Source organism: Phacochoerus africanus, chromosome 10 (assembly GCF_016906955.1).
Source record: "Phacochoerus africanus isolate WHEZ1 chromosome 10, ROS_Pafr_v1, whole genome shotgun sequence".
NCBI classification, from domain to species: Eukaryota; Metazoa; Chordata; class Mammalia; order Artiodactyla; family Suidae; genus Phacochoerus; species Phacochoerus africanus.
Genome location: NC_062553.1, coordinates 31,861,040 through 31,883,532, shown reverse-complemented (window position 1 = coordinate 31,883,532; position 22,493 = coordinate 31,861,040). Strand labels below are relative to the sequence as shown.

At 51.0% G+C, this 22,493-nt stretch overlaps 1 protein-coding gene across 14 annotated transcripts in view; it reads left to right on the top strand.

The window, feature by feature from the left end:
• APBB2 (amyloid beta precursor protein binding family B member 2) overlaps window positions 1–22,493 on the top strand; it is a 387,671-nt gene that overhangs the window by 361,037 nt on the left and 4,141 nt on the right. For 7 of the 14 annotated variants that reach the window (XM_047799525.1, XM_047799529.1, XM_047799526.1 and 4 more), the window contains 5 exons: window positions 10,785–10,899; window positions 13,079–13,166; window positions 13,804–13,887; window positions 15,465–15,580; window positions 17,764–18,051. In XM_047799525.1, coding sequence (XP_047655481.1) covers window positions 10,785–10,899; window positions 13,079–13,166; window positions 13,804–13,887; window positions 15,465–15,580; window positions 17,764–18,051 — 691 coding nt within the window. The remainder of the gene's footprint in view (window positions 1–10,784; window positions 10,900–13,078; window positions 13,167–13,803; window positions 13,888–15,464; window positions 15,581–17,763; window positions 18,052–22,493) is intronic. The other 7 variants (XM_047799534.1, XM_047799531.1, XM_047799533.1 and 4 more) reach the window with 3 other exon arrangements.

Sequence of the window (22,493 nt, the reverse complement as noted above, 5' to 3'; positions counted from 1 at the left end):
GGAACTTCCATATGCCGCAGGAGTGGCCCTACAAAAAGCAAAAAGACAAAAAAAAAGAAAAAAAGAAAAAAAAAGAAAAAGACTGGCCTTGATAGCGGGGGCCTGGGCAGTGCAGAGGGGCAGGAGTGGGAGGTGACCTCATGCTGTAGTTAAGTGGTGCCCGGCTGAGACATGACCCAACGAGATGACTAGAGTGATGCAGACCGATGCCCTTCCTGACACAGCAGGCGTGCTTTGCACACTCATCTCATTCAGTGTAGTCTCCTGATTACCCTGAGGCAGGGGTCCTTGTCCCTTTTTCACTGACGAGGAAAAAGAGAAGGTAATGTACCCGAAAGGGCACGGCCACTAGCAGGATTGGAACAGCTCTGGCCGCTGGCTCAGCTAAAGGGCCTCTCTCGAGAATGTCCAGCCTGCAAAAGTTCACAGGCCACAGAGAGGGAGGGGGGTTCTCCTGTTCCTCCAAAACCCCAGGTTCTTTGCAGACCCTTTGCCCGTCTCAAACACCTGTGCACAGCAACCGACTGGCTTATTTGGGAGCCAAACGCTGAGGTGAAGACGCGTGGGGTCCCCACCTTAGGTGTTTTCTACAAAGACCTGCAGGCCTACCGTCAAATGCTGATTTCACTGTGTACTGTTGTATGACCTTGGTCAAGTCCCTCACCCTCTCTGAGTGTATCCTTTTCATCGGTGAGAACTGTAGTGTTTACCCATCAGGTTGCTGTTAGGACAGCCCAGAGCCAGAGCTCAGTCAGTGTCCTGTGGTCACTGGAGCTTGGCCGTCACACACACTGCAATGGTGGCTTTCCCCCGTGTCACTGGCTTTCCTCGGGTATTGAGGTTGATATTCACATGTTTGCATTACAGACCTCACATGTTCTTATTGTATTATATTCAAACAACTATTAAATACAATCTTCTGTGATTCCCCCCTCCAGATAAGAGTTGACAGTTTGGAAGTTATGTTCTTCCAGATTTTTTTTTACTGTGCATGTATTAAAATACACACTCTAGGAGTTCCTGTTGTGGCACAGCGGAAACGAATCCGACTAGGAGCCATGACATTGCGGGTTTGATCCCTGGCCTTGCTCAGTGGGTTAAGGATCCAGCGTTGCCGTGAGCGGTGGTGTAGGTCGCAGATGTGGCTCATATCTGGCGTTGCTGTGGCTCTAGTGTAGGCCAGTGGCAACATCTCTGATTAGATCCCCTAGTCTGGGAACCTCCATATGTCGCAGGTGTGGCCCTAAAAAGACCAAAAAAAACCAAAACACTCAGACCTTTTTGTTGTTTTCCCTGTAAGGCCGTATATCTGCTACTTGGGTTGCTTGCTCAGTTTGCTTCCCTGCATTTAATCACTTGTCAAGGCCGCTGCTCAGTGTCAAGGTGTGCAGCTCAGCCCTTCTGCCCAGTGACGGGTTGGCTGCCAGGCGAGCTTGCTCTTTGACACCACGATTTCAGCTGTCATCTCCGCGGGGTCCTGCTGGCCACTCTGTGACCCTGGCCACAGGGTGCACGCAAGAGCTGGTTCCATGCAAGTCGAGTTTCTGCCTCTCCTCCTTATTACCTCCGTCAGGGGCCCCTGTCTTTGGGCCCCTTCAAAGTGGCTACGCTCTGGGTCGGGAGGTAAAGCGAGTTGGTTAAGGTGGCCCTGGTGGCTCAGAGCAGCTCCGAGGATGGAAGTCAAAGCCTTCGGCCCCAAACCCCAAATTGCTCTCGGCTCTTCTCCACGTGCCGCCCCTCTCTTCTGGGCACAGCTCCATTTCCTCACTTCCCGGCTCTCATTTACCAGCCCCCCACCCCACGCCCCTCCTGGTCCCACCTCTGCCCTTGGCCTGCTGCTGCCTCCACTCCCGCCTGCTCTGGTGCCGTCTCTGGATGCAGTTCCCTGACGGTACCCAGACTCTAATGCCACACCTCTATTAATAGGCTGTCAGAAGTGTTAGTGAAGCAGGTAAGGCTGTTTCCATGTCATTGTTTCTGTATGTTTTTTATTGGGAGCAGGTGGAGCTGGAAAATGAAGCTAAGTGCTCTGCCCGTGTTCACTACAAACAGTTTCCTGTGTTTCACTGTGATATTTTAGGCTCGATTACCTCCCCCGGTTGATATGTTGCCTCTGTAAACTCAGCTGGCATCTCTTGGCTTCATCGTAACGTGGCTCAAAATACACACTTCTGTGTGAGAGAGTTCAGCTAAAATAAGCACCAAAAGGCTATTAATTGCAGCCACGTTGGGAAATAAGATGGGATGCCGGTGCTCAGAGTTGCCGTTATCGGGCTGTTGTTATTTGCTGGATGCCGCATGAATGCTAACGTCCTGTTTCCGCTCTGTTCCCTCATGCCTTCCCGGATTCAGAGAGAGGTAACTGATCGATTTTCGCTTCTCCCCCTCCCCTCGTGCTGTCTTAAATGTCTGGCAAAGCTCCCTTGCTTTCTTCATGGCCTGTCACCATTCTCATAGCCATCCCTGTCTTTGAAAGGCAGAACTTTGTCTTGTGTAACCTTTGCTCATCGTCATTGTTACCTGTTCGGCATTTAAAACCATGTGACATTGCCTCTGGGTCTCTGATCCTTGGTTGCTCGACCCCATGTGGGGAAGGTGATGGGCGGGCGATAACCTGGTCACCCTGGCTGATGGCGGGCTGAGCAGAGCCTAATCAGCAAGCGGGGAGCGGGCGGCATAGAAACAGGTTAGGGACCAGGTTGTGTAGGCTTTTGGTGCTTCTGGAAGAACTCACGCTAGGACCTGCTTGTCATGGCCTCTCTAGAGTTTTCTTGGTCAAGTTTGCCTCCAGGCCCGTAGCTACAAGGACTGGCTCAAGTTCAGTCTTGATTATTAGCCAAAATATATGGACTACTTCTCTCTTTCCAAATCTAAAAGAACAAACTATGGAAAGGCTGTGACTCTAAAATGAAAGGAATTTATCCCTCAGATGTGTGTGTTTCCTGTGGTTTCCTGAAGGTCACCCTGACCATTGGGCTAATTGGGGACTTTAAGCTCCATGATTCCTCAGCTCTATCAGTTAATAAAAGCTCCATTTAAAAAAAAATTGTTGAAATACAGGAGTTCCCGTCATGGCTCAGCGGTTCATGAATCCGACTAGCATCCATGAGGTGGCAGGTTCGATCCCTGGCCTCGCTCAGTGGATTAAGGATCCAGTGTTGCCATGAGCTGTGGTGTAGGTTGCAGACATGGCTCGGATCCCGTGTTGCTGTGGCTTTTGGTGTAGGGCAGTGGCTTCAGCTCCTATTCGACCCCTAGTCTGGGAACCTCCATAGGCTGCAGGTGTGGCCCTAAAAAAAGACAAAAAAAAATTTTTTTTTGAAATGCAGTTAATTTACAGTGTTGTGCTAGTTTAGGTGTATAGCAAAGTGATTCAGTTAGACACAGACACACACACATTTTTGTGCTTTACATTCTCTTCCATTATAGGTTATTATAAGATATTGAGTATAGTTCCCCTGTGCTGTGTGGTAAGACCTTGTTGGTTATCTGTTTTGTATATAGTGGTGTGTGTATTTTAATCCCCAGCTCCTAATTTATACCTCCCCTTCCCCCCTTTGGTAACCGTAAGTTTTTTTCTGTGTCTGTGAGTCTCTCTCCCGGCCCCACCAACAAAACTGTATCTCTATCCTTCCTTGTTATTTCTCTCCAGTCCCAAGAAAGATGCTTTCAAGGCCAGTCCTTCTACTTGCGCTTTTTTTTTTCCCCTAGGGCCACCCCTGCAGCACATGGAAGTTCCCAGGCTAGAGGTTGAATCAAAGCTGCACTTCTTGGTCTACACCATAGCCACAGCAACACGGGATCCGAGCCATGTCTGCAACCTACACCACAGCTCACGGCAACGCCTAGATCCTTAACCCACTAAGCGAGGCTTGGGACTGAACCCTCGTCCTCATGGATACTGGTCAGGTTCATTACCACTGAGCCACAAGGGGAACTCCTGTAAAAGCTCCATTTTTAATGAAAGAAGAAAGTTTGGGGATTTTTCTCCTTGAAAGAATGATTGTGACACTGCTTGGGAAAGTGAAGAGATGGCAGTGCTTGTCTGTCTGTCTCTGCTGGAGTCTGTCCCTGGTGACTCGCTGGTGGGGCTGAGCTCCAGCTGACGGCCACCTTCCTGCTGTAGGCTGAGAGGCCGTCATCGCTCAGCGGCCAGAGGGAAGGGACATAGCTCAGGCTGGGTGGGTCACACTTCTGCGGTCAGCCTTCCAGAAGGTATGATTAGAGAATTGGGGAGCTCGATTGACTTTTTCATGACTTTTGAGGAGACTGTGGCCCCTGGAGGTGGTGGAAGCCTCTGGAGGTGGAGGGCTGTGGGTTGGGATGCGATCTCCCTTCTCTGAAGTAACCACAGGTCATGTCGGAGCCAATGGTGAGGATGTTTTCAGAGGTTTGCTGGTTCCTATCCTCCGTGTTTGTTCGGGTCTCCTCACTGGGAACCAATTGCTTTGAACATTAACAGCAAGACTGTTCTAGAGAGGGCTACAAAGTCTGGTTTGCCCAAGCCACCTGGATTATTTGCAGGTGTTAGAATTTCAGATCTGGTGTGTATACCATCTGTGCGTCTCATGAAAGCGCCTGGCAAAGGATTCCCTGTGGGAAATGTGTGTTTATCCACATGATGAATTGCTAGAATGCCCCTTTCAGAGTTGACGAACTTAGCATCTTTTTAAGCTTGCAAAGAGGGAGAAAAGAAAGTGGAATTTACTACACTAGATCCTGAGCTTTATGAAATTCATGATGCCCGCATGTGTGCACATGCTACTGGGTAAAATTAAAACACAAAGTCTCGTGTGTGTGTGTGTGTGCGTGTGTGTGCACGTGCGTGCGCGCGCGTGTGTGTGTGTGTGTGTGTGTGTGTAACGTTCTGGATTAGCCATTTAGGAAGATGACATTTCTCATCCCCTTTTCCCTTCTTCCCTCCTCCAACCCCCAAAACAAGATTTCCAAAGTGCAACCAGAAAATAAGAGCAGTTAGGGAAAGAAGAGCAGGCAGTGTTAAAATAAAAACAAGACTCCTCCCTCCAGGCCCTGTGCTGGTGAGATGAAGACGACAGAAAGCTCTTTATCATAAAGGGCTGGAAATGGAAAGTTTGGATCAAATCTCTTTTGTCCTTCTTTGCAGGTGGGACCTGTCCTCTGCAGTGGTGACAACTCTGTTCCCTTATCACTTCTGTAGAAAGATAAGCTGGGAGAATGGGGGTCTTTAGGTGCATTTCACCAAGTCTTATTATAATCGTATCACTGCAAAGATTTATTAAAACGTCCCTTGTTGATAAGGAGACAAAGTGGGCTTTGACTTCTTTTTCCTCATTTATAATAACAAGTAACGTTAATCGATTGCCTCTCATGTGCCACCTTCACAAATTCCTCACATCAAGCATAACGTGTATTTGACATGAGTGAATACAGGGTTCCGTGAAAAACTGAAGAGCCAGGAATCTAGCAGAAAAGAGGAGAAAGAGCGACTGCCAGACACGTCTGGGCTGTCACGTGGCTGATGACGTCAGCTAACTTTGGGCCGCTCCAGAAAGCAGGGTCCAATCCACAGGCAAAAGTTGCAGAGAGGCAAGTTTCTGTTCATCGTGAAGAAAAAAATATATTTTGGTTCACTGGGAGCGATCCAGCAGTGGAGCTGGCTGATGAATGAAGTAATAAATAAATGAGGGTTTACGCCACCAATCCAGTCGAGACCTGTCTGGGCTGCTGTAGAAGGAAGGGCTTTGAAATGATAGCCTGGGTCACCTCTAAGAAGTCTGTAGCTGCCTCTTAAACGAAATTTGCTTGTGTTTTTAATCCCTTCTCAAAAGGAATTTACACAAGGGTTGCACAGGAAAAGGTTTAGAGAAAAGGTGAGCAGTTCTGTCTTGGCTGCTTTTTAATAGAACCCACTTGAATAAAGAATCGTGTATTCGTTCATTCCGTAAAGACGGATTAAGCCCTATGGAGCAATTAAAATGCTGTTCAGCTGAGAACAATAAAAGCAATCTTTTGTCCTTTTTCTTTGCCATTAAGAAATTTGAGGCTGTCATGTAAGCTGTTTTTCCTGACATTTTTCCCCTGGCAGACCTCGGGCTGGTCCTCTGGGGGAAGAGCACAAGGAGAGGGACACGAAGAGGTGGGAACACAGCTCAGCCAGCACATGAGGAAGGCAGTTTATTCCCAGTGCTCGCAGTGCTCTCTTCTGCTTCTGTCGCAGTGTCAGGAAGAGACCTGGCTGTGAACCTTCCCCTTCCTGGTTTAGGAAGGAAATGCAGTTACCTCCCCCCACCCCCACCCCCGACAGCGAGAAATAAATGCGGAGAAACTGCAGAGGGACCAGCAGCTCTTGTAGCAAGTGGCTCCTCCCTCCAGGAGTGAGCTGGAGCAAAGGCCAAAAATGCTCCTTGCTGCGCGGCGGCAGACACAGTGTCTCAGACAGCCGGGCATCTAGAAGAATTTGCTGGAAAAGCCGAAAGCCTGTCCTGACTGGACCTCAGGGTCACTGGGGCCCCACTCTGTGGTTTTACAGATGAGCCTGGAGGAGGCATGACCAAGCCGGTCTGGGCTCTGAGTTGCGACACTTGGTGCTGTGGATGCTGGGCACCTGCAGCCTGAGTGCCTCAGGTGGCTCTGAGGAGGGACATGGGGGCAGGACAGGCCCCCAGGGCTCCGTGGGAGGAGGCTCCTGAAATGCCTGCAGCGGGCTGACTGCACCCTCAGCATCAGAGTCCCTGCCAGGCAGGGTGACACCCACTGTCCCAGTGCTCTTTCCTCCTGAATTCCCCTGTGTGTGCTGGCTGATCTGTGAGGAATGTTCTAGCTGTGGAGGTTGGCAATTAAAGCAATTGCTTGTCCCCCTCAGGAGACAGGAAAAGCTCTAGGAAATGGTACATGGCCTTTTCAGCCTTGCCTCTTCATCTTCTGTCACTCAGACCATAGCAGCAGCCCCCAGTGGCCACCTGCCTTTGACCCACTTTGTTTTACCAGAAGGAACTTTGAAACACTCAGGTCAGATAGGGTCACAGATCATATTACAGAGTCCTGGCAGGACATTGGACAAGCCCCCCAGCAGCCCCGGCTCCTCACCACAGTGCCTGGGGCCATGCACAGGGCAGGAGTTCTTCTGGACCCTCCACGGTTTTGCTTGCCTCCCAGCCTTTGCTCATGCTCATTTGAGTGTTCTTTGAACCATCGCTGCCCTCTCACCCTGGTGAGGTCTCTATACTTAGAGATGCAGCTCAGATTTCCCCAAGCAGCTCTGTCATTGGACAGCAGGCTTCCTAGGCTGGAGCCTTGTCTGCTTGTGTTTGCATCGCCCATGCCTGGTACATAATAGTGGCACAGAAGGTACCTGTGGCAGTGAATTAAGTATTTCTTTAAAATACACTTTTTTGTGTCTTTTTTTTTTTTTTTTAAAGGGCCATACCCACACAGGGAAGTTCCTAGGCTAGGGGTTGAATCAGGGCTGCAGCTGCTGGCCTACACCACAGCCACAGCCATGCCAGATCCTTAACCCACTCAGCAGGGCCAGGGCTCGAACCCCACATCCTCATTGATACTGGTCAGGTTCATTACTGCTGAGCCACAATGGCAACTCCCAAAATACACTTTTGGGGAGTTATTTTTTTATGTTGCTGCTGGAACAAAATGCCACAAATTTAGTGGTTTAAACCTACACAAATGTCCTATAGTTCAGGAGATCAGAAATCTAAAATGAGTTTTACAAGCTAAAATCCTGGTGTCAGCAGAGCTGTACTCCTGCCAGAGACACCAGTAGAAAATTCCTTTCCTTGCCTTTTCCAGCTTTGGGAGGCCACCCGCTGTCCTTGGCTTGTGGCCCTTGCTTCCGTTCTTTCCCTTTCAGGGGGGTTTCTCCTTCTTTCCTGGAACTGAGTTGAGCCCCATATAACCCAGGGTGACTGCCCCATTCGGGCTTCTCACTTACCCCCGTCCTCAGAGTCCCTCTTGCCTGTGTAAGGAAGCCTTTGCACAGTCTAGGAATTAGGACAGGAGCCCCTTGGGCAGGTCATTATTCTATCTGCGGCCACAGCTTTTTTCAGAAATCAGGTGCTGAAAGCCAAGGTTTACAAACCACCTTCAAGGCGTGTTCAGATTTCATTCTGAATAACAATCAGATTAGCTCAGCCTTTTATTTCATTGTGTACAAGGAAAGTTCTTCGATTTGTGTGTGCTCCAGGTCAGAAAGAGGGGCCTTGCAAATGCCCGTGCTTGGAGCTTTCTGCTTATTTTAGGGTGACTTGGTATGTTTCATGGGAATAAAATAGGAGATGGTGTGCATGCTGTGGCTCAGTGGGTTAAGAATCTGATTGCAGTGGCTTGATTCGCTGTAGACATGCGGGTTCGATCCCCAGCCTGGTGCATTGGGTTAAAGAATCTGGCGTTAGTTGCGGCTTGGATTCAATCCCGGGGGCAGGAATTTCCATATGCTGTGTGGGCACAGCCATAAAAAACAAACAAACAAACAAAAACAAAAAACAGGAGAGACATGTAAATCTCCTGACTCCCATCCCTTCCTGCCCCCAATGAGGAGAGGGGGGCACTTGTTTTCTCCTGGAAGGTTATTTACCAGACTTTCAACTCAGGGACCAACAAACTTCTGCCTCCCTGATCTACTAGCCTGGTACCTGGGAGGGAACAAGAAGAGACAAAGCTGTTTTTTAAAAAAAAAAAAAAACAGAGCCTGGGGCTGTTGAGCTGCCCCTTTGGGAAAACGAGGGTTCCAGATGGTGCCTTCAGCAATCATCACTGTCTCCTGAGCCAGAAGAAAATGAAAATTAATAATAATTGTAAAAAGTTAGTCTGAAGGGGTTGCATTGAGAGAACAGAGGACACAGAGCGGAAGTTTGCTGGGAGGGATCCATTGCTTATTCATCAAGGCCTGTCGTGTCCTCCCGGATGGTGACCTTGTACTTGCTATACCTGTAGTCCAGCCAAGTAGTCACAGTGAACAGGATGGATCTTGGAAGCCTATGTCATAGACGGTCAGCGTCAGAAAGGCACCTAGGAAATTATGCTCCATCACTTACAGATTAGGTTCAACTCCAAGGTTGTATAGCTCAGTGGAATCAGGAAGGGGACTAGAAATTGGGTCTGTGCCCCTCTGGCTGTCCCTCACTCTCCCTCAGAGAGGACAGATGCAGGGGAGATCTGTAAGTAGCAGTTAAATGTGGGGTGGAAGGAGCTCAGACCCTATCAGCTTTCAGACACACGCAAGGTGCTGGGGGCCGGAAGGCCGGGCAGACTTTTGAGCTGGGCTGTACGGAGGATGGAGTGGGAGCTCCAGGCAGTGCAGGGAGGCCAGTGGTCACCAGGCCAGGGGAGATCCCACGAGCGGACGTGGGACCCACGTTTCTGGAGCAGCGGGGAGAGAGCTCCTTAGACGGATGCTCCCAGAGTTGGCGGGACAAATTTTGTAACACTAGACATCCAGACAAAGGCTTTTGGACTTTCCATGGGTGATCACAGAACTTCAGAAAAACGGTGGCACTGTGGAATTTTGAAGGAGAAGAGTTGTGTGTGGCGCGTATGGCTTTAAGAACCATCCAGGAAAGAAAAGTGGCCAGAGGGAGAGGGGCCAAAACCAAGACTTCCCTTGCGCATGGTCTCCAAAAGGGACATCTCCTTGTCATTTTTTTGGGGGGTAATATGCTGTCTCCATGAGGGTTGAGACCTGGGTGGCAGGGCCTCAGGAGCGGAGTGTGGAACAAGGCTGTGCTCAGCCCACTGTGGGGGGACCCGCTCACACCTCTGACCGCAGGCCGACTTTCCCCACGGGAGGCGGGATTGCATGCTGCAGGCCCCGTGCTTGAGGGAAGAGGACGCCCAGGACCAGTCCTGGCCGGGCCCGGACTGGGCCTGGGGATGCAGTAGGCACACATCATCTTCATGGAGCATCATTAGCCACACATCATCTTAGCGGAGCATCAGGGGACCGTGGGGAAGACAAAACCCAGAAGCAGCCCCTCGTTGTCCCTGGGGGAACCATCATCAGATGGGTAAATCTGAGCATTTATTTTTCAGAAACACTCTGTTCTTTTAAACCCCTGTCGTCAGTGATAATAGTGAGAAATGGAGGGGTATGGCCTGGTTCTTTTGAAGCCAGGTCCTGTCACAGGCAAGATATCCTTTTCATCAGTAGAGCAGATGCTGAAACCCAGCACTAGCTGCACCCTCACCGCTGTCTGGGGTGACAGCACATGGGGTGGAGTCACCCCGAGCCCTGGAGGAGGTGGCATGTAGGGCAGAACTGAGTGCCTTTGACAGGACTTCATTCCGCGGTGTCCTTTTGTGCTCCTGGTGGTTGCCCGTCAACTTGCTCAGCAGCTGCAGGTCGGATCCAGTCTCTGGGGCCCGTTTACACAACAGGGCTTGCTGGTTTGCTTCTGCCACAGCGCCGTCCTTGTCGCGATATCACTCACCCAGCTTCGCACTCCTCTCAAGCCTGTATTCTGCTTTGTGATCATGATGCTTATAATACATGTTGTGTCACTCTAGATAGAAGATTCATGTGAAATTCGGCTTTCATTAAGCGGTGTTCAGTAAGAATCCAGGAGCTCACCAGACTGAGTTTGGGGAACAAGGCAGTTATTTTGCTAAGAAATGAATTCCTAACATCCATAAACCCGTCCCTCTGTTTGAGGCAGCTGGTGACGTGTAGTTTTTTAACCGCTGCACACCCTGTTTCCCCCTGACATGCTGGCTTACAGCTCAGTTCATGTTTCTAACTAGAATGCCTGTGGAGCTTCCTTATTCTAACGCACGGATGAATTTTGTTTGCACAGAGATTTTGCTTATGTAGCGAGAGACAAAGATACAAGAATTTTGAAATGTCATGTATTTCGATGTGACACACCAGCAAAAGCCATTGCCACAAGCCTCCACGAGATCTGTTCCAAGGTAAGGCGGGTTCCGCCCCATCTCTTCTCTCCCTGCCATGCAGGTCGGGGTGTTTATGGGGGGCCGTCGGCACGTTGACCTGCAGGTCGAGCTCCAGGAGAAGTGAGCCGACTGTCCGTCCCGCCAGTGTGGTTGAGGCTCTTGCCGCCTGTCGTGTCGGGCGTTGCTCTAAATGATGCTCTGCCTCCAGAGCCTGGGTCCCTCCCACAGTCTAGGGGGGTCTGACAGGCGGACAGGGGGCGCCAGGTGTGGTGGCAGAGAGGTGCCATGTACGTGGGGACCGGGAGTCCGGGCAGACCTCCCAGGGCTAGGCCCTGTCTGGGTGTGGACACGGGGCGGGGGGGGCAGGAGGGGACAAAGCCAGCTGGGGGTTGCCGTGAACATAGGCTGACTTCCCGAGGACACACACGCTGGCAGGTGTCCCGCTTCCTTATCCGGAGTCACATGGAGCCTTCCTGCCCCTGGCGTCCTCCTCCGTCCAGAAGGCCCCACCCCTGTCTCTTCAGCCCTTTCGGGTCCCGGGGCACCAGGCTCCTACAGCTGTCCTCTGCTGGGCACACGCTGCTTGGTTCCCCCTGAATGAACCAACATTCCGAAAGGGAATCAACAGAGAACAGACCGTGGCCACCGTGTCCTCTGACCTCCAAGGATACGTGACTAAGGTTCTCAGCAGCCACCTTACCCGCTCGCTGACTTGTGTTCAGTGGTGGCGGCTACACCTCCTGGATGCTGTCACCAGCTTCCCTGAGCCAGGCCTTTCCCTTCCCCAAACTGACTGACTGACTGAATCCAAACACAAGACTTTGCCATCACCTGTATTGAATGTCCCCTTTCCGGTTCCAGGCTGGCGTCATTAGCGGGCCTCACCCCCACAAGCCACAGCCACTGCCACGGCCCAGCCTGGTCCCTGAGCAGCAGGGACGAAGCAGGTGTAAGCCACAGTTCTCCAGGGAGGGGTGGGGACTAGCAGCTGTCCCCAGCCCCCAGAGGAATAGCCCAGCGGTCTGCCGCTCTGACCCCGTGACCAGGACCTGCAGGGTGCGGGCCTGGAGACCCCACGGTCACCCCAGCCCATGAACACACTCCCGCTCCTGGAGCTGCCCTGCTGCCCGCTGCACTCCCCGGGTTTCATTTTCTCATTCACTCGCAACAAATATAATTCAGGGCTACCTCCTGCCAGGCCCTGTTCTAAGGAGACAGCAGAACCCACCACAGAAAAAAACCCTTGCCCTTGTGGGGCTTATATTCTAGGTGCCAAGGCCTTAGAGCACAGCCTGGCACAGAGCAGTGCTCAGTAGATCCTCAGTCATAGCAGCAGCAGCAGCCCTCCTGCCCGCTGTCCCAGGCACAGATCTGGGAATGGGCAGAGTGGAGCTCGGCGAGGGGGGAATGATTTTTATGCCACCTGGGATGGAAAGCTTGGGCTGGACCTGAGGGGGTGACTTGCCGAGGGAGTCACTGAAGGTGGCTTCTTGGAGTTCTTCAACCCACAGCACTGTGAAAAAGGGGGAACACTGGTGACTCTCAAGTAAAAGAGTTGTCCGTTGCCCCAAGAGAAGAGGGGCAGATTTAAGATTTAAAGGGCAGATGCCAGAAAGATGGCTGGCAGATTTAAATAGTTTGATCACAGCAACAACAATAGCAGCTGATATTTCTGAGGGCTTACATTCACTCTCAGGACTGAAATATTATTAAGAACATAAATATTATCCCCAAGTGCAGTGAAAGAAAGGAGACATGAGGGCAGGTGACTTGCCCAAGCCCACACAGCTAATAAGTGTGGCCTTGCACCCATGTACTCTGTCCCCAGAGCCCTGAAAAGCGTCCCCAATAGTCACCATCAGGAAGCAGTGGGGCAATTCTATTGCCTGGCATCCCAGTGGCCACTATGGGCCAGGAGGTCTATGCACGACCAAGGATGCTGCGTGGGTTGTTGGGCAGTGGCGGGAGCCTGGTGCATGGAAGGGTAACTTCCAGTTAGGAGACTGTTCCTCTGAGGTACAGAGAAAAATGGGCGCAGTTCTCAGAATACGCAGCTCAGAGATGGGGGTGGGAAGTCAGGCCATAGACTCAAGCTGACCGAACTCGGAGGTGAAGTGGGTACAGACACGCCGCCGGCTGGGACGGTTGAAGCCACGGAGTCTGTAACTGGGACCAAAGCTGTGTTTTCCTTCATCAGATTATGGCCGAACGGAAGAACGCCAAAGCCCTGGCCTGCAGTTCCCTCCAGGAAAGGCCCGCCGTGAACCTCGACGTCCCCCTGCAAGGTAGGTCGGCCGCACCTGCTCCCTCCACATAGGCACTTCCATCTGAGTCACAAAGGGAGGGTCTTTCTAGTCTCCCCCCTAAAACCAGGCACAACTCAGCAGACTCGTGCCGAGCCTGCCCTCGAGGCCTCCATGCGTGGCTTAGAGCTGACTTTGGGTCAACAGGGTCAGACGGGAAGGGCCGGGGTTAGTTTTGTTGCCGTTGGACCAGATGAAAGAAAATTATCTTTCGTGGGTTTGTAACTCATGTATAGCCTGGGGTAAGGACCAGCTGGGTGAGAAATATGTGGGCCAATATTTGGGGGAGCTCTGTTGAGTTATTTTTCTTGTCTGTGGGTGTACCCCCTCTGAGTAAATGTCCCCAGGGCATCAGCCACACTTAACGAGAAGGACTCTCAAAGCCCCTGCGTAGCACACACTCAAGAGACAGTCACAGCTTAATGCCTGGATTCCAGTTCCTGCTTTCAGATACTTTCCCACCGAGAAATGAACGGGTGAATGGGATTTCGATTGAGAGGCCGCAGCGGAAGCAATGCTGTTCTCATAGAACACGTGCCACGTTCACCTCTAGGAACACGGAACGTGGCGTGTGTGTTGTTGAACCGTTGAGACAGCTGTGTTGCTTTGTTCCCTGTAGTAGATTTTCCAACACCAAAGACTGAGCTGGTCCAGAAGTTCCGTGTGCAGTACCTGGGCATGCTGCCTGTAGACAAACCAGTCGGTATGTAAAATGTTTATCGTCTTTCCACTTTCCAAGTGTTGGGAGCTCGTGGGAGGTGCTCACCCTCCCGTCCCGTCGGGCTGGGGTCAGCTGATTCACGCCCTTGCCTTGTCTTGAATCAGACACTCACACTGTCACCAGCCAGAGCACACAAACCGTCCTGATCAAAAGCACAGGACACAACAGGCGAAGCGTCTCTGACGTGTGGTCCACTTCTGTCTCTGGGCCCAGGCACCTGCTTTAGTCCGTGTCAAGTGGGGGTTGGGGACAAGGGGCCGAGGGAGCCCTCATGCTCTCCTATTGAGGTGTGGCCCCTGCAATGCAGAAGTGGCCACACAGCAGTCAGCACACATCCCAGGGGCAGAATTTAGTGGCTTAGCCATCCCAAGCTGAAAGGAGGCTGGGAGATGGAGCCTTTTCCTGGATAAAAAAAGGCTGTGGAGATATTAGAACCCTCAGGCCCTGCTGGGTTGAAGGTAAAATGGCACAGCTGCCTTAGAAAACAGTCTAGCAGGTCCTCAAAAGTCACCACTGGACCCAGCGGCTCTGCTCCTGGGCTTATGCCCAAGTGACATGAAAACAGCTGTCCGCACAAAACCACGTATGAGCATGCTCACAGCAGCATCATTCGTAATAGTCCAAAAGTGGAAACAACCCACATGTCTGTCAGCAGACGAGTGGATTAATAAGAGAACACTTCCAAACAGGGGCCCTTGATTTGGCAATAAAAAGGAATGAACTATTCAACATGCTGCAACATGGCTGGACCTTGAAAACATCATGCTGAGTGAAGGAGGCCGGGTCCAGAGGACCGTTTCCTGTACCATTTGGTTCATCTGACATGTCCAGAGTGGGCCGGTCTCTCGAGATAGGGCTGGGCGCCGCGAGCAGATGGAGGGTGACTCCTAAAAGGCCTGGGCTTGCCTTTGGGGGCGATGCAAATGTTCTAAAGCCGATGGTGGCGCTGGTTGGCATAACTCTGTGAATATACTAAAAACCGTTGAATTTTGTATTTGACATGCGTAAATTGTCTGATAGGTGAATTATATCTCAATGAGGTGGTTCTCCCACCCGTCCCCCTGCCAAAAATGGCTGTGGGAACAGCCAGCCCAAGGGCCCTGTTGAACAGCACATACTACTTGTGTCTGGGGCCGTCCGCCCTTGGCCGTATTTAAGTGACAAAGCATAACGACGGTGATCAGGTAATCTGGTGGATTGCTGGCTTCTGTGGGGTCCCCTTTGTCAAGGTTCCTTGCTTAGAAAAAGGTAGCATTTGCGTACTGTTCATACACTCGGGCCGAGGGACTCTTTGGAGACAGGATTTGATTCGACAGGATCTTGTATGCCACGTCTCTGGAGGGTCTCATGGCCCTTCTTTCTGTGGAAAAGCTGGCCTTTCTTTTCTTTTGAGCAATGAAATCCTCAAATGAACCGTCTTGTCTGGGTCTACCCCTCCCCCCCCCAAAAAAAAAACAGACCAGTCTGGGCAGAGCTGTGCCTGGGTGATTTGGGGCCCACATTTGAGAGTCACAGATGGTTTTAGGACTTTCTCCTTCGTGTGTCCCATCCATCCACAGGAATGGACACCCTGAACAATGCCATAGAAAGTCTTATGACCTCGTCCAGCAAGGAGGACTGGCCGTCCGTGAACATGAATGTGGCCGATGCTACTGTGACTGTCATCAGTGAGAAGGTGAGAAGGGCGGCGGGTGCCCTTGGCCCGTGTGGATAACAGTGAGGTTTCACAGACGGCGAACGTCCATGAGACACAGGCACACACCAGCGCCTGGCCTCTGGAGAGCTGTGCTTGCTTGTGGTTAAAGCAGCCTGCGTAAGATGTTGCCCTTTGTGTCGGGATCTCTGCACACCCCAGAGCCTCCTGTTGTCATGCTGCACCGTCTTCCTCCCTCCCGTGCCCGGGGGATGGAATCATTTGCTAGAGGTGATTGCATGATGCTAGCAGTAATTCATGAATCGGGCTTGGTTCTCTGGCCACTCTCGAGGCCCCAGTTTTGACTGGGCTCTGTCTTCTGGGGTTGGGGTGCAAGAGATGCTTCTGTCATGGACGGTCCTGCAGCAGGAGGTCATCTGGAGAGGGGCCAGTATCAGCCTCAACCCGTGTTATCTCAGTTTTGTGCTTGAGAAAACTGGCACAGAGAAGTTAAGTAACTTCCCACAGTCACACAGCTAGAAGTAGCAGGGTCAGTTTTCCATTCTGCTTCTGTGAAGCACCTGTCATGGTAAACCAAGTCCTTGGCTGGCTCTTGCTTCTGTCCACTAGCAGCTCACCTTTAAGCCCTGTTTGTTTGCTTTGGTTTTTGTCTTTTGTCTTTTTAGGGCCACACCCACAGCACATGGAGATTCCTAGGCTAGGGGTCCAATTGGAGCTGCAGCCGCCGGCCTACGCCACAGCCATGCCAGATCCGAGCTGCGTCTGCAACCTACACCACAGCTCACGGCAACGCCGGATCCTTAACCCGCTGAGCGAGGCCAGGGATTGAACCCACAACCTCGTGGTTCCTAGTTGGATTCATTTCCGCTGCACCTTGATGGAAGCTCCAAGCCCTATTTAATTTCTAAAGAGGAGTAAGATGCTCCCTGCCCGCCACTCCGGCCTGCCACACTGGGTTTTCTTCAAGTCTGCAAACATGTGGTGCCTTTTCTTACCTCAGCACCTTTGTGATTGTGGCTTCATCTGTGTTCTGTCCTACCCAGCCCTTACCCAGATCTCAACGTAAATGTCGCTTTCCTCAAGAAAACTTCCCAGCCTCTCAGACTAGCTGAGTGTGCCTATTAAGCAATCCCATCACACCTAGTGAATATTTAATAAGATATTAATGAGCCACAAGTCAACATTCCAGATGTATTTACTAATTTTCAAAAACTGCATATGGCTGCTGCAAAGGATGTGGCATCCATATGAAGGAATCCAAGAGCTCCCGCTGTGACGCAGCAGGATTGGCAGCATCTTGGGAGCACTGGGACGTGAGTTCCAACCCCATCTCTGGCGCAATGGGTTAAAGATCCAGCGTTGCCAAAGCTGCGGCTTCAGTTGAGACTGAGGCTTAGAGCTGATCCCTGGCCGGGGAACTCCATATGCTGCGGGGCGGCCAAAAATGACCAGAGGATGAATGCGGAACACCTAACTCAGCATTATATGGCTATGTTTGTGAGAAAAGAAAAAAGAAAAAAAAAAGATGTGGCAACTTTTTGTTTCAGACAGTTTTAGATAGAGATGCGGTTCACTGTGCTGTCTAGTGTGGGAAGCAGACCTGGCTGGAAAGCGATCCTGTGGCTTCTCGCTTGGGGCTCAGGGGTCTCCGGTGGGTCTGCTTGGACAGATGGGTTTGCAGCCACTGTGTGGTCAGCACGTTAAGAGTGACACAACATGGTTCCCAGCCGTGCTGAACCCGAAGGCCTGGAGTGAGCGGATGGAGCAGAATACACATGCTCGGTTGCAGGTGGTCAGAGCGAGGTTAGTTGTGGACTGAGGCACCCACAGCAGCCACGGCCTCTCCAGGCACACTTAGCAACTGGCCTTCCTAGAAAAATACAAGTCTTTCCTAAATTTAGCCTGTTTTGTTTTTTTGTTGTTGTTGTTGATTTGTTTTGCTTTTTAGAGCCACACCCGAAGCACGTGGAGGTCCCCAGGCTAGAGGTCGAATCAGAGCTGCAGCTGCCGGCCTACACCACAGCCACAGCAATGCTGGATCCAAGCCGTGTCTGCACCCTACGCCGCAGCTCACGGCAATGCTGGATCCTTCACCCACTGAAGGGATCGAACCCGCAACCTCATGGATGCTGGTCGGGTTCATTACCACTGAGCCACAAGGGGAGCGCCGTGTATGTTTGTTTAATACCGTTTCCTCTGTGCAGCCGCTCCAAGCGGATTCTCCATGTGCCGCGGGGTCCGAAGATCCGAACGTGTCTGGGCCCGTGGCCGGGCCTTGCAGAGAGCAGGCTGCTGAAGAGCGTCTCTTGCAGAATGAAAAGGAAGTCCTGGTGGAGTGTCGGGTGCGATTCCTGTCCTTCATGGGCGTCGGGAAGGACGTGCACACGTTTGCCTTCATCATGGACACTGGGAACCAGCACTTTGAGTGCCACGTTTTCTGGTGCGAGCCTAACGCCGCGAACGTGTCAGAGGCCGTGCAGGCCGCCTGCATGGTGAGTGATCCGCTGCGGGGACTCGGCCCTCAGGCCCTGCTTTTGTTTAATGCGCTGTGAGTTAGAGCAGTGTTGCTGACATAAGAGAAGCCAGGTCTTGTCTCTGAAGGAGTGCCCTGCTGTGCCGCAGCCCCCTTCCTGTGGACAGCGTCAGTCGTGACAAGCAGTTGGTCACCTTAAGAGGCCAGGCCGCCTGAAAGAAGCTGAGCTGGAGGGAGCAGGGCTCTTCTGCAGAGACGCCAGTAATGCTGAGAAAACATCTTCAAAGCCCGTGAATTTGAGGACTCGCAGTGCTTGACCCGTTTCAGTATGTGATCTGAAGATGCTGGTCATGTGCCAGTTGGTGCTGTTTGGAACTAACTCAGACATTTTTTTTCCTTTTTAGGGTTGTACCTGCAGCATATGGAGGTTCTCAGGCTAGGGGTGGAATCGGAGCTACAGCCGCTGGCCTACACCACAGCCACAGCCACAGCAACTCGGGATCTGAGCCGCATCTGTGACCTACACCACAGCTCATGGCAACACCAGATCCTTAACCCACTGAGCAAGGCCAGGGATTGAACCTGCATCCTCATACTAGTCGGGTTCGTTACTGCTAAGCCACAACGGGAACACCTAATTCAATAATTTAAAAAATTCAGTGTATTGAATGGTTTTTATTTTAGATGCTTGGTCTAAGTGCATTATTGTTCTTAAGTACTCTGTTTATTGCTATTAACTCAATTCTGACCACAGCCCTGCAGTAGTAGGTAGTAGTTGTTCTCTTTTATTTATGACAAAACAGAGGCTCAGAGGAAAGGACGGGCCCCAGGACAAAGCTGTAAATAACAGAGCCTGCATTTGCCCCTAGGTCCCCAACTAAGAAAATCAGTGCTCTTGTGCCACATATTAGGAACACCTTGTCATTCATTCCTCAAATGTCCTCTGAACTCCCGTTTTTCTGGGCAGAGGAAGGGGTCCAGTAAGAAGGAGGGAGCTGGTTCAATGTAGCGTCCAGACCTGGGCTGTGTGGGGTGTTCTAGCAACAGGCAGGGGAGGTTGCTGCAACCAAGTGGAAGGAGCCAGGTCCATGTCAAGAAGGGCCTGTGATCTTAGGTCAGGGTGTTACCTTGATTGTTAAGCAGGAGAGACCATGTCGGGCTTTAAAAGCGGATGCTAAAGAAGAGAGAAGAAAACCACATGGAGGAGGGTCGGGGGACAAGGCTGAGCTGGGAGGAGTCGCTGGTCCAGGGGGAAGTTGCCTCTAAACCAGGAGCTGCGGGGGGGAAAGCAGGAGCAGGGGATGGAGGACCACCCAGCGGGGGGAGGGAGAGAATGCTGGATTTGAAGCCCCTTCACCTCACCTAACTGCACTGGACTGATTTAAGTGGGCTGGACTCTGGGAGGTTCCAGTAGGGCCGACATGATCTTGGCATCGTGGGGTTTGGGCATGTGGGGAACACGTGAACTAAAATTCTGTCTTGGCGTAGAAAGTGTGCCAGGTGCACGTGTGAGACGGCAGCCGATGGAGGAGTGAGTGGCAGTAGGTCGCCAGCCAGGCCTGCGGTGGTGGCGGAGGAGCGCACTGTTGAGGTGCTGGGTCAGGTGTTCGGGGCAGGGCAGAGTCACGCAGTTCTGAGGCTGAGGAAGATGAGTTAGTATAGCCGGATTGCAGTGGGGTCTATTTGTAGGCAGGCCAAGGTCTTGGTGGTGGGTGAGCGCCTGGGGTTGGGGCTTCGCCAGCTGATTGGGTTAGAGCATCGTTGAGCCCTGCCGGTACATGCTGAGTCCAGGCACAGGGGGCACTGAGGGCAGTGGAGCTCGTTCTGGTTCTTTGCAGACAGTCCATTGCCAGGTTAAGAGGGGAGAGGATGAGGCAGCAGGCAGAGCAAAAGGGGGGCCGAGGAGAGAACAGGTGGCTTTCATCTTAAATGACACCTTTGGACAGAGAGGGGCTGCCGGGAGGGAAGCTCTATGTTGTGCACTTGTCACCTGGCTTGTTCTCCTCACGCCTTGGTTGACAGTTTCCCTCGGGGGCTGTAGGGCCGGGATTCTAAAGCAAATCCACCTGCACGTGAAGGAGCAGGGCTGGTGGAGGGGAGCAGGGTGGGAGAGGAGTCCTTAGGACCCTCCTGACCAGGGCGGGGGGGGGCTGAGACGGGGTGCAGGGACTGTGTGAAGGAAACAGCAAAGGGGCGAGTCCCAGCAAGCGAAAATGATGACTGTTTAGGTATTTTGTGAAATTGAAAAGGAGATCATTAACAGATGGTTTTAGTCATAAAATGAATGGCTTTCAGCCTTAATTATACATTTTAAATGCTGATGACAAATAAATAATTAGCAATATTACTGGTTAGTTTGTTCTGATTCCCAAGCCCATTTTTCTCTCCTCTAGAAACAATTTCTTCTCATTTGCTTGCTATTTTAATTAGGGCATCGAGCTGAAGTGATTCAGCCAATCCAGTGTGAGGCGTTCCAGTGAAATCAAACCTTTCTTTGCACTCTGTATCCAGCACTTCTCACTTGGCAGCTTTCCTCCTGATTCAAATCTGCATGATTCTCCATCTGAAACTGTGTGAATTTATACAATCTGAAATTAGTCTAGCACTACATTCTGAAGCTACTTAATTTTTAGGCATTTTTTGCAGCTGAGTGGTAGGGGCTCATCTAAAAATACTCTGATGAAATTTTAGAGACAGAGACGAGTCCTCTAAATGAAGTACATCAGGCACCATTTTGATTGACGCTGGAAATAATGTAACTAACACTGGGAACTCACAGCCCCGAGTGCCCTGTGGCCATGCCTGCTGCCCCTCTGTAAAGCTGTGCTTTGGAAGTATGTCATTGTGGTTGTGATGCAAACCTAGGAACATTCTTTATGCACAGCAGACATGAAAAATCGTTTCTCTGGAGTTCCCATCGTGGTGCAGCGGAAACGAATCCAGCTAGGAACCATGAGGTTGCGGGTTAGATCCCTGGCCTCACTCAGTGGGTTAAGGATCCGGCGTTGCCATGAGCTGTGGTGTAGGTTGCAGACGTGGCTCAGATCTGGCATTGCTGTGGCTGTGGCGTAGGCTGGCAGCTGCAGCTCCGATTAGACCCCTGGCCTGGCAACCTCCATATGCCACGGGTATGGCTCTAAAAAGCCAAAAAAAAAAAAGGAAAAAAAATCATTTCTTGTATGATTGGATGGAAAGGGGCTGGTTTGGGGCCTGTGGCAGAGCATCATGCGGGAGGCCTGCTGTAGGTGGGGTGTGCTTTTCAGAGGGACACAGCAGCCTGTCCCACAGTTGTTCTAAGGAGCATTAATGGCTAAGATTGTTAAAAATCAGCCATGGAATTATTTTTAAGTGCTTGGATTAGAAAGAAACATTTGACACATTTTAGTCTTTTAATCTAATTTTGAAGAATTACTTACCTTTGCATTGATACAAAAGTAGGTAAATTTGTGTCCTTATGTTTCTGAAGGATAGAAACTGTCCGTGGTGCCAGCACTAATGGATTTCTAAAAACGAATCCATTAAGATTTAGCCTTGTGTATAAAATGTATCCTGAAATCTTAATGCATAATTTTTTTTCTTGTCCTTTTAGGGCCACACCGACGGCATATGGAGGTTCCCAAGCTAGGGGTCTAATCGGAGCTGTAGCCGCAGGTCTACACCACAGCCACAGCAACGCCAGATCTGAGCTGCATCTGCAACCTACACCACAGCTCACGACAACACCAGATCCTTAACCTGCTGAGTGAGGCCAGGGATCGAACCCACAACCTCATGGTTCCTAGTCGGATTCGTTTCCGCCGAGCCATGACGGCAACAAGCAGGAACAGGAAAAGGAATAAACATTTATGAATGCCTTCTGCATTGCTAGGCCTGTTTCGGGCATTCTGCAAGCATTCCTTACTCACAACACACTCTGTTAAAGTCCCTGTTCCGTCACCCATTTTTCAAACGAAGAAACTGAGGCTCAGAGAGATTGTCATAACTGCGTGGGGTCATATAGTTCACAAGTGGTAGAGCCAGATTCAAACCCTGCCTTGCTACCATGCTGTTTCTCAATTAGCCATGAGTGCCTACTTCATTACCTGCCTCTGAGGAAAAATTAAGCAATATGTCTTCCTGGGAGTTCCTTTGCAGTGCAGGGGGTTAAGGATCCGGCAGTGTGATGCAGCACTTCAGGTCACTGCTATGGCACAGGTTTGCTCCCTGGCCCAGGAAATGCCACATGCTGCAGGTGCAGCCAAAAAAAAAAATCTCGCCCAACCCTTTTTATTTTCATTCACTCTTTGACAATGAAGTATTTCAATCAAAGCCTATCAATATAAAGAACAAGTAGAAGGTGGCGATAAATGCAAGAAAACAGTAGCAAAAACCAAAACAACTTTGTCAAGCCTAATGATCTTTTAAGAGAATTTTAAAACATTCCACCTTAGGCGTTCCCTGGTGGCTCAACAAGTTAAGGAC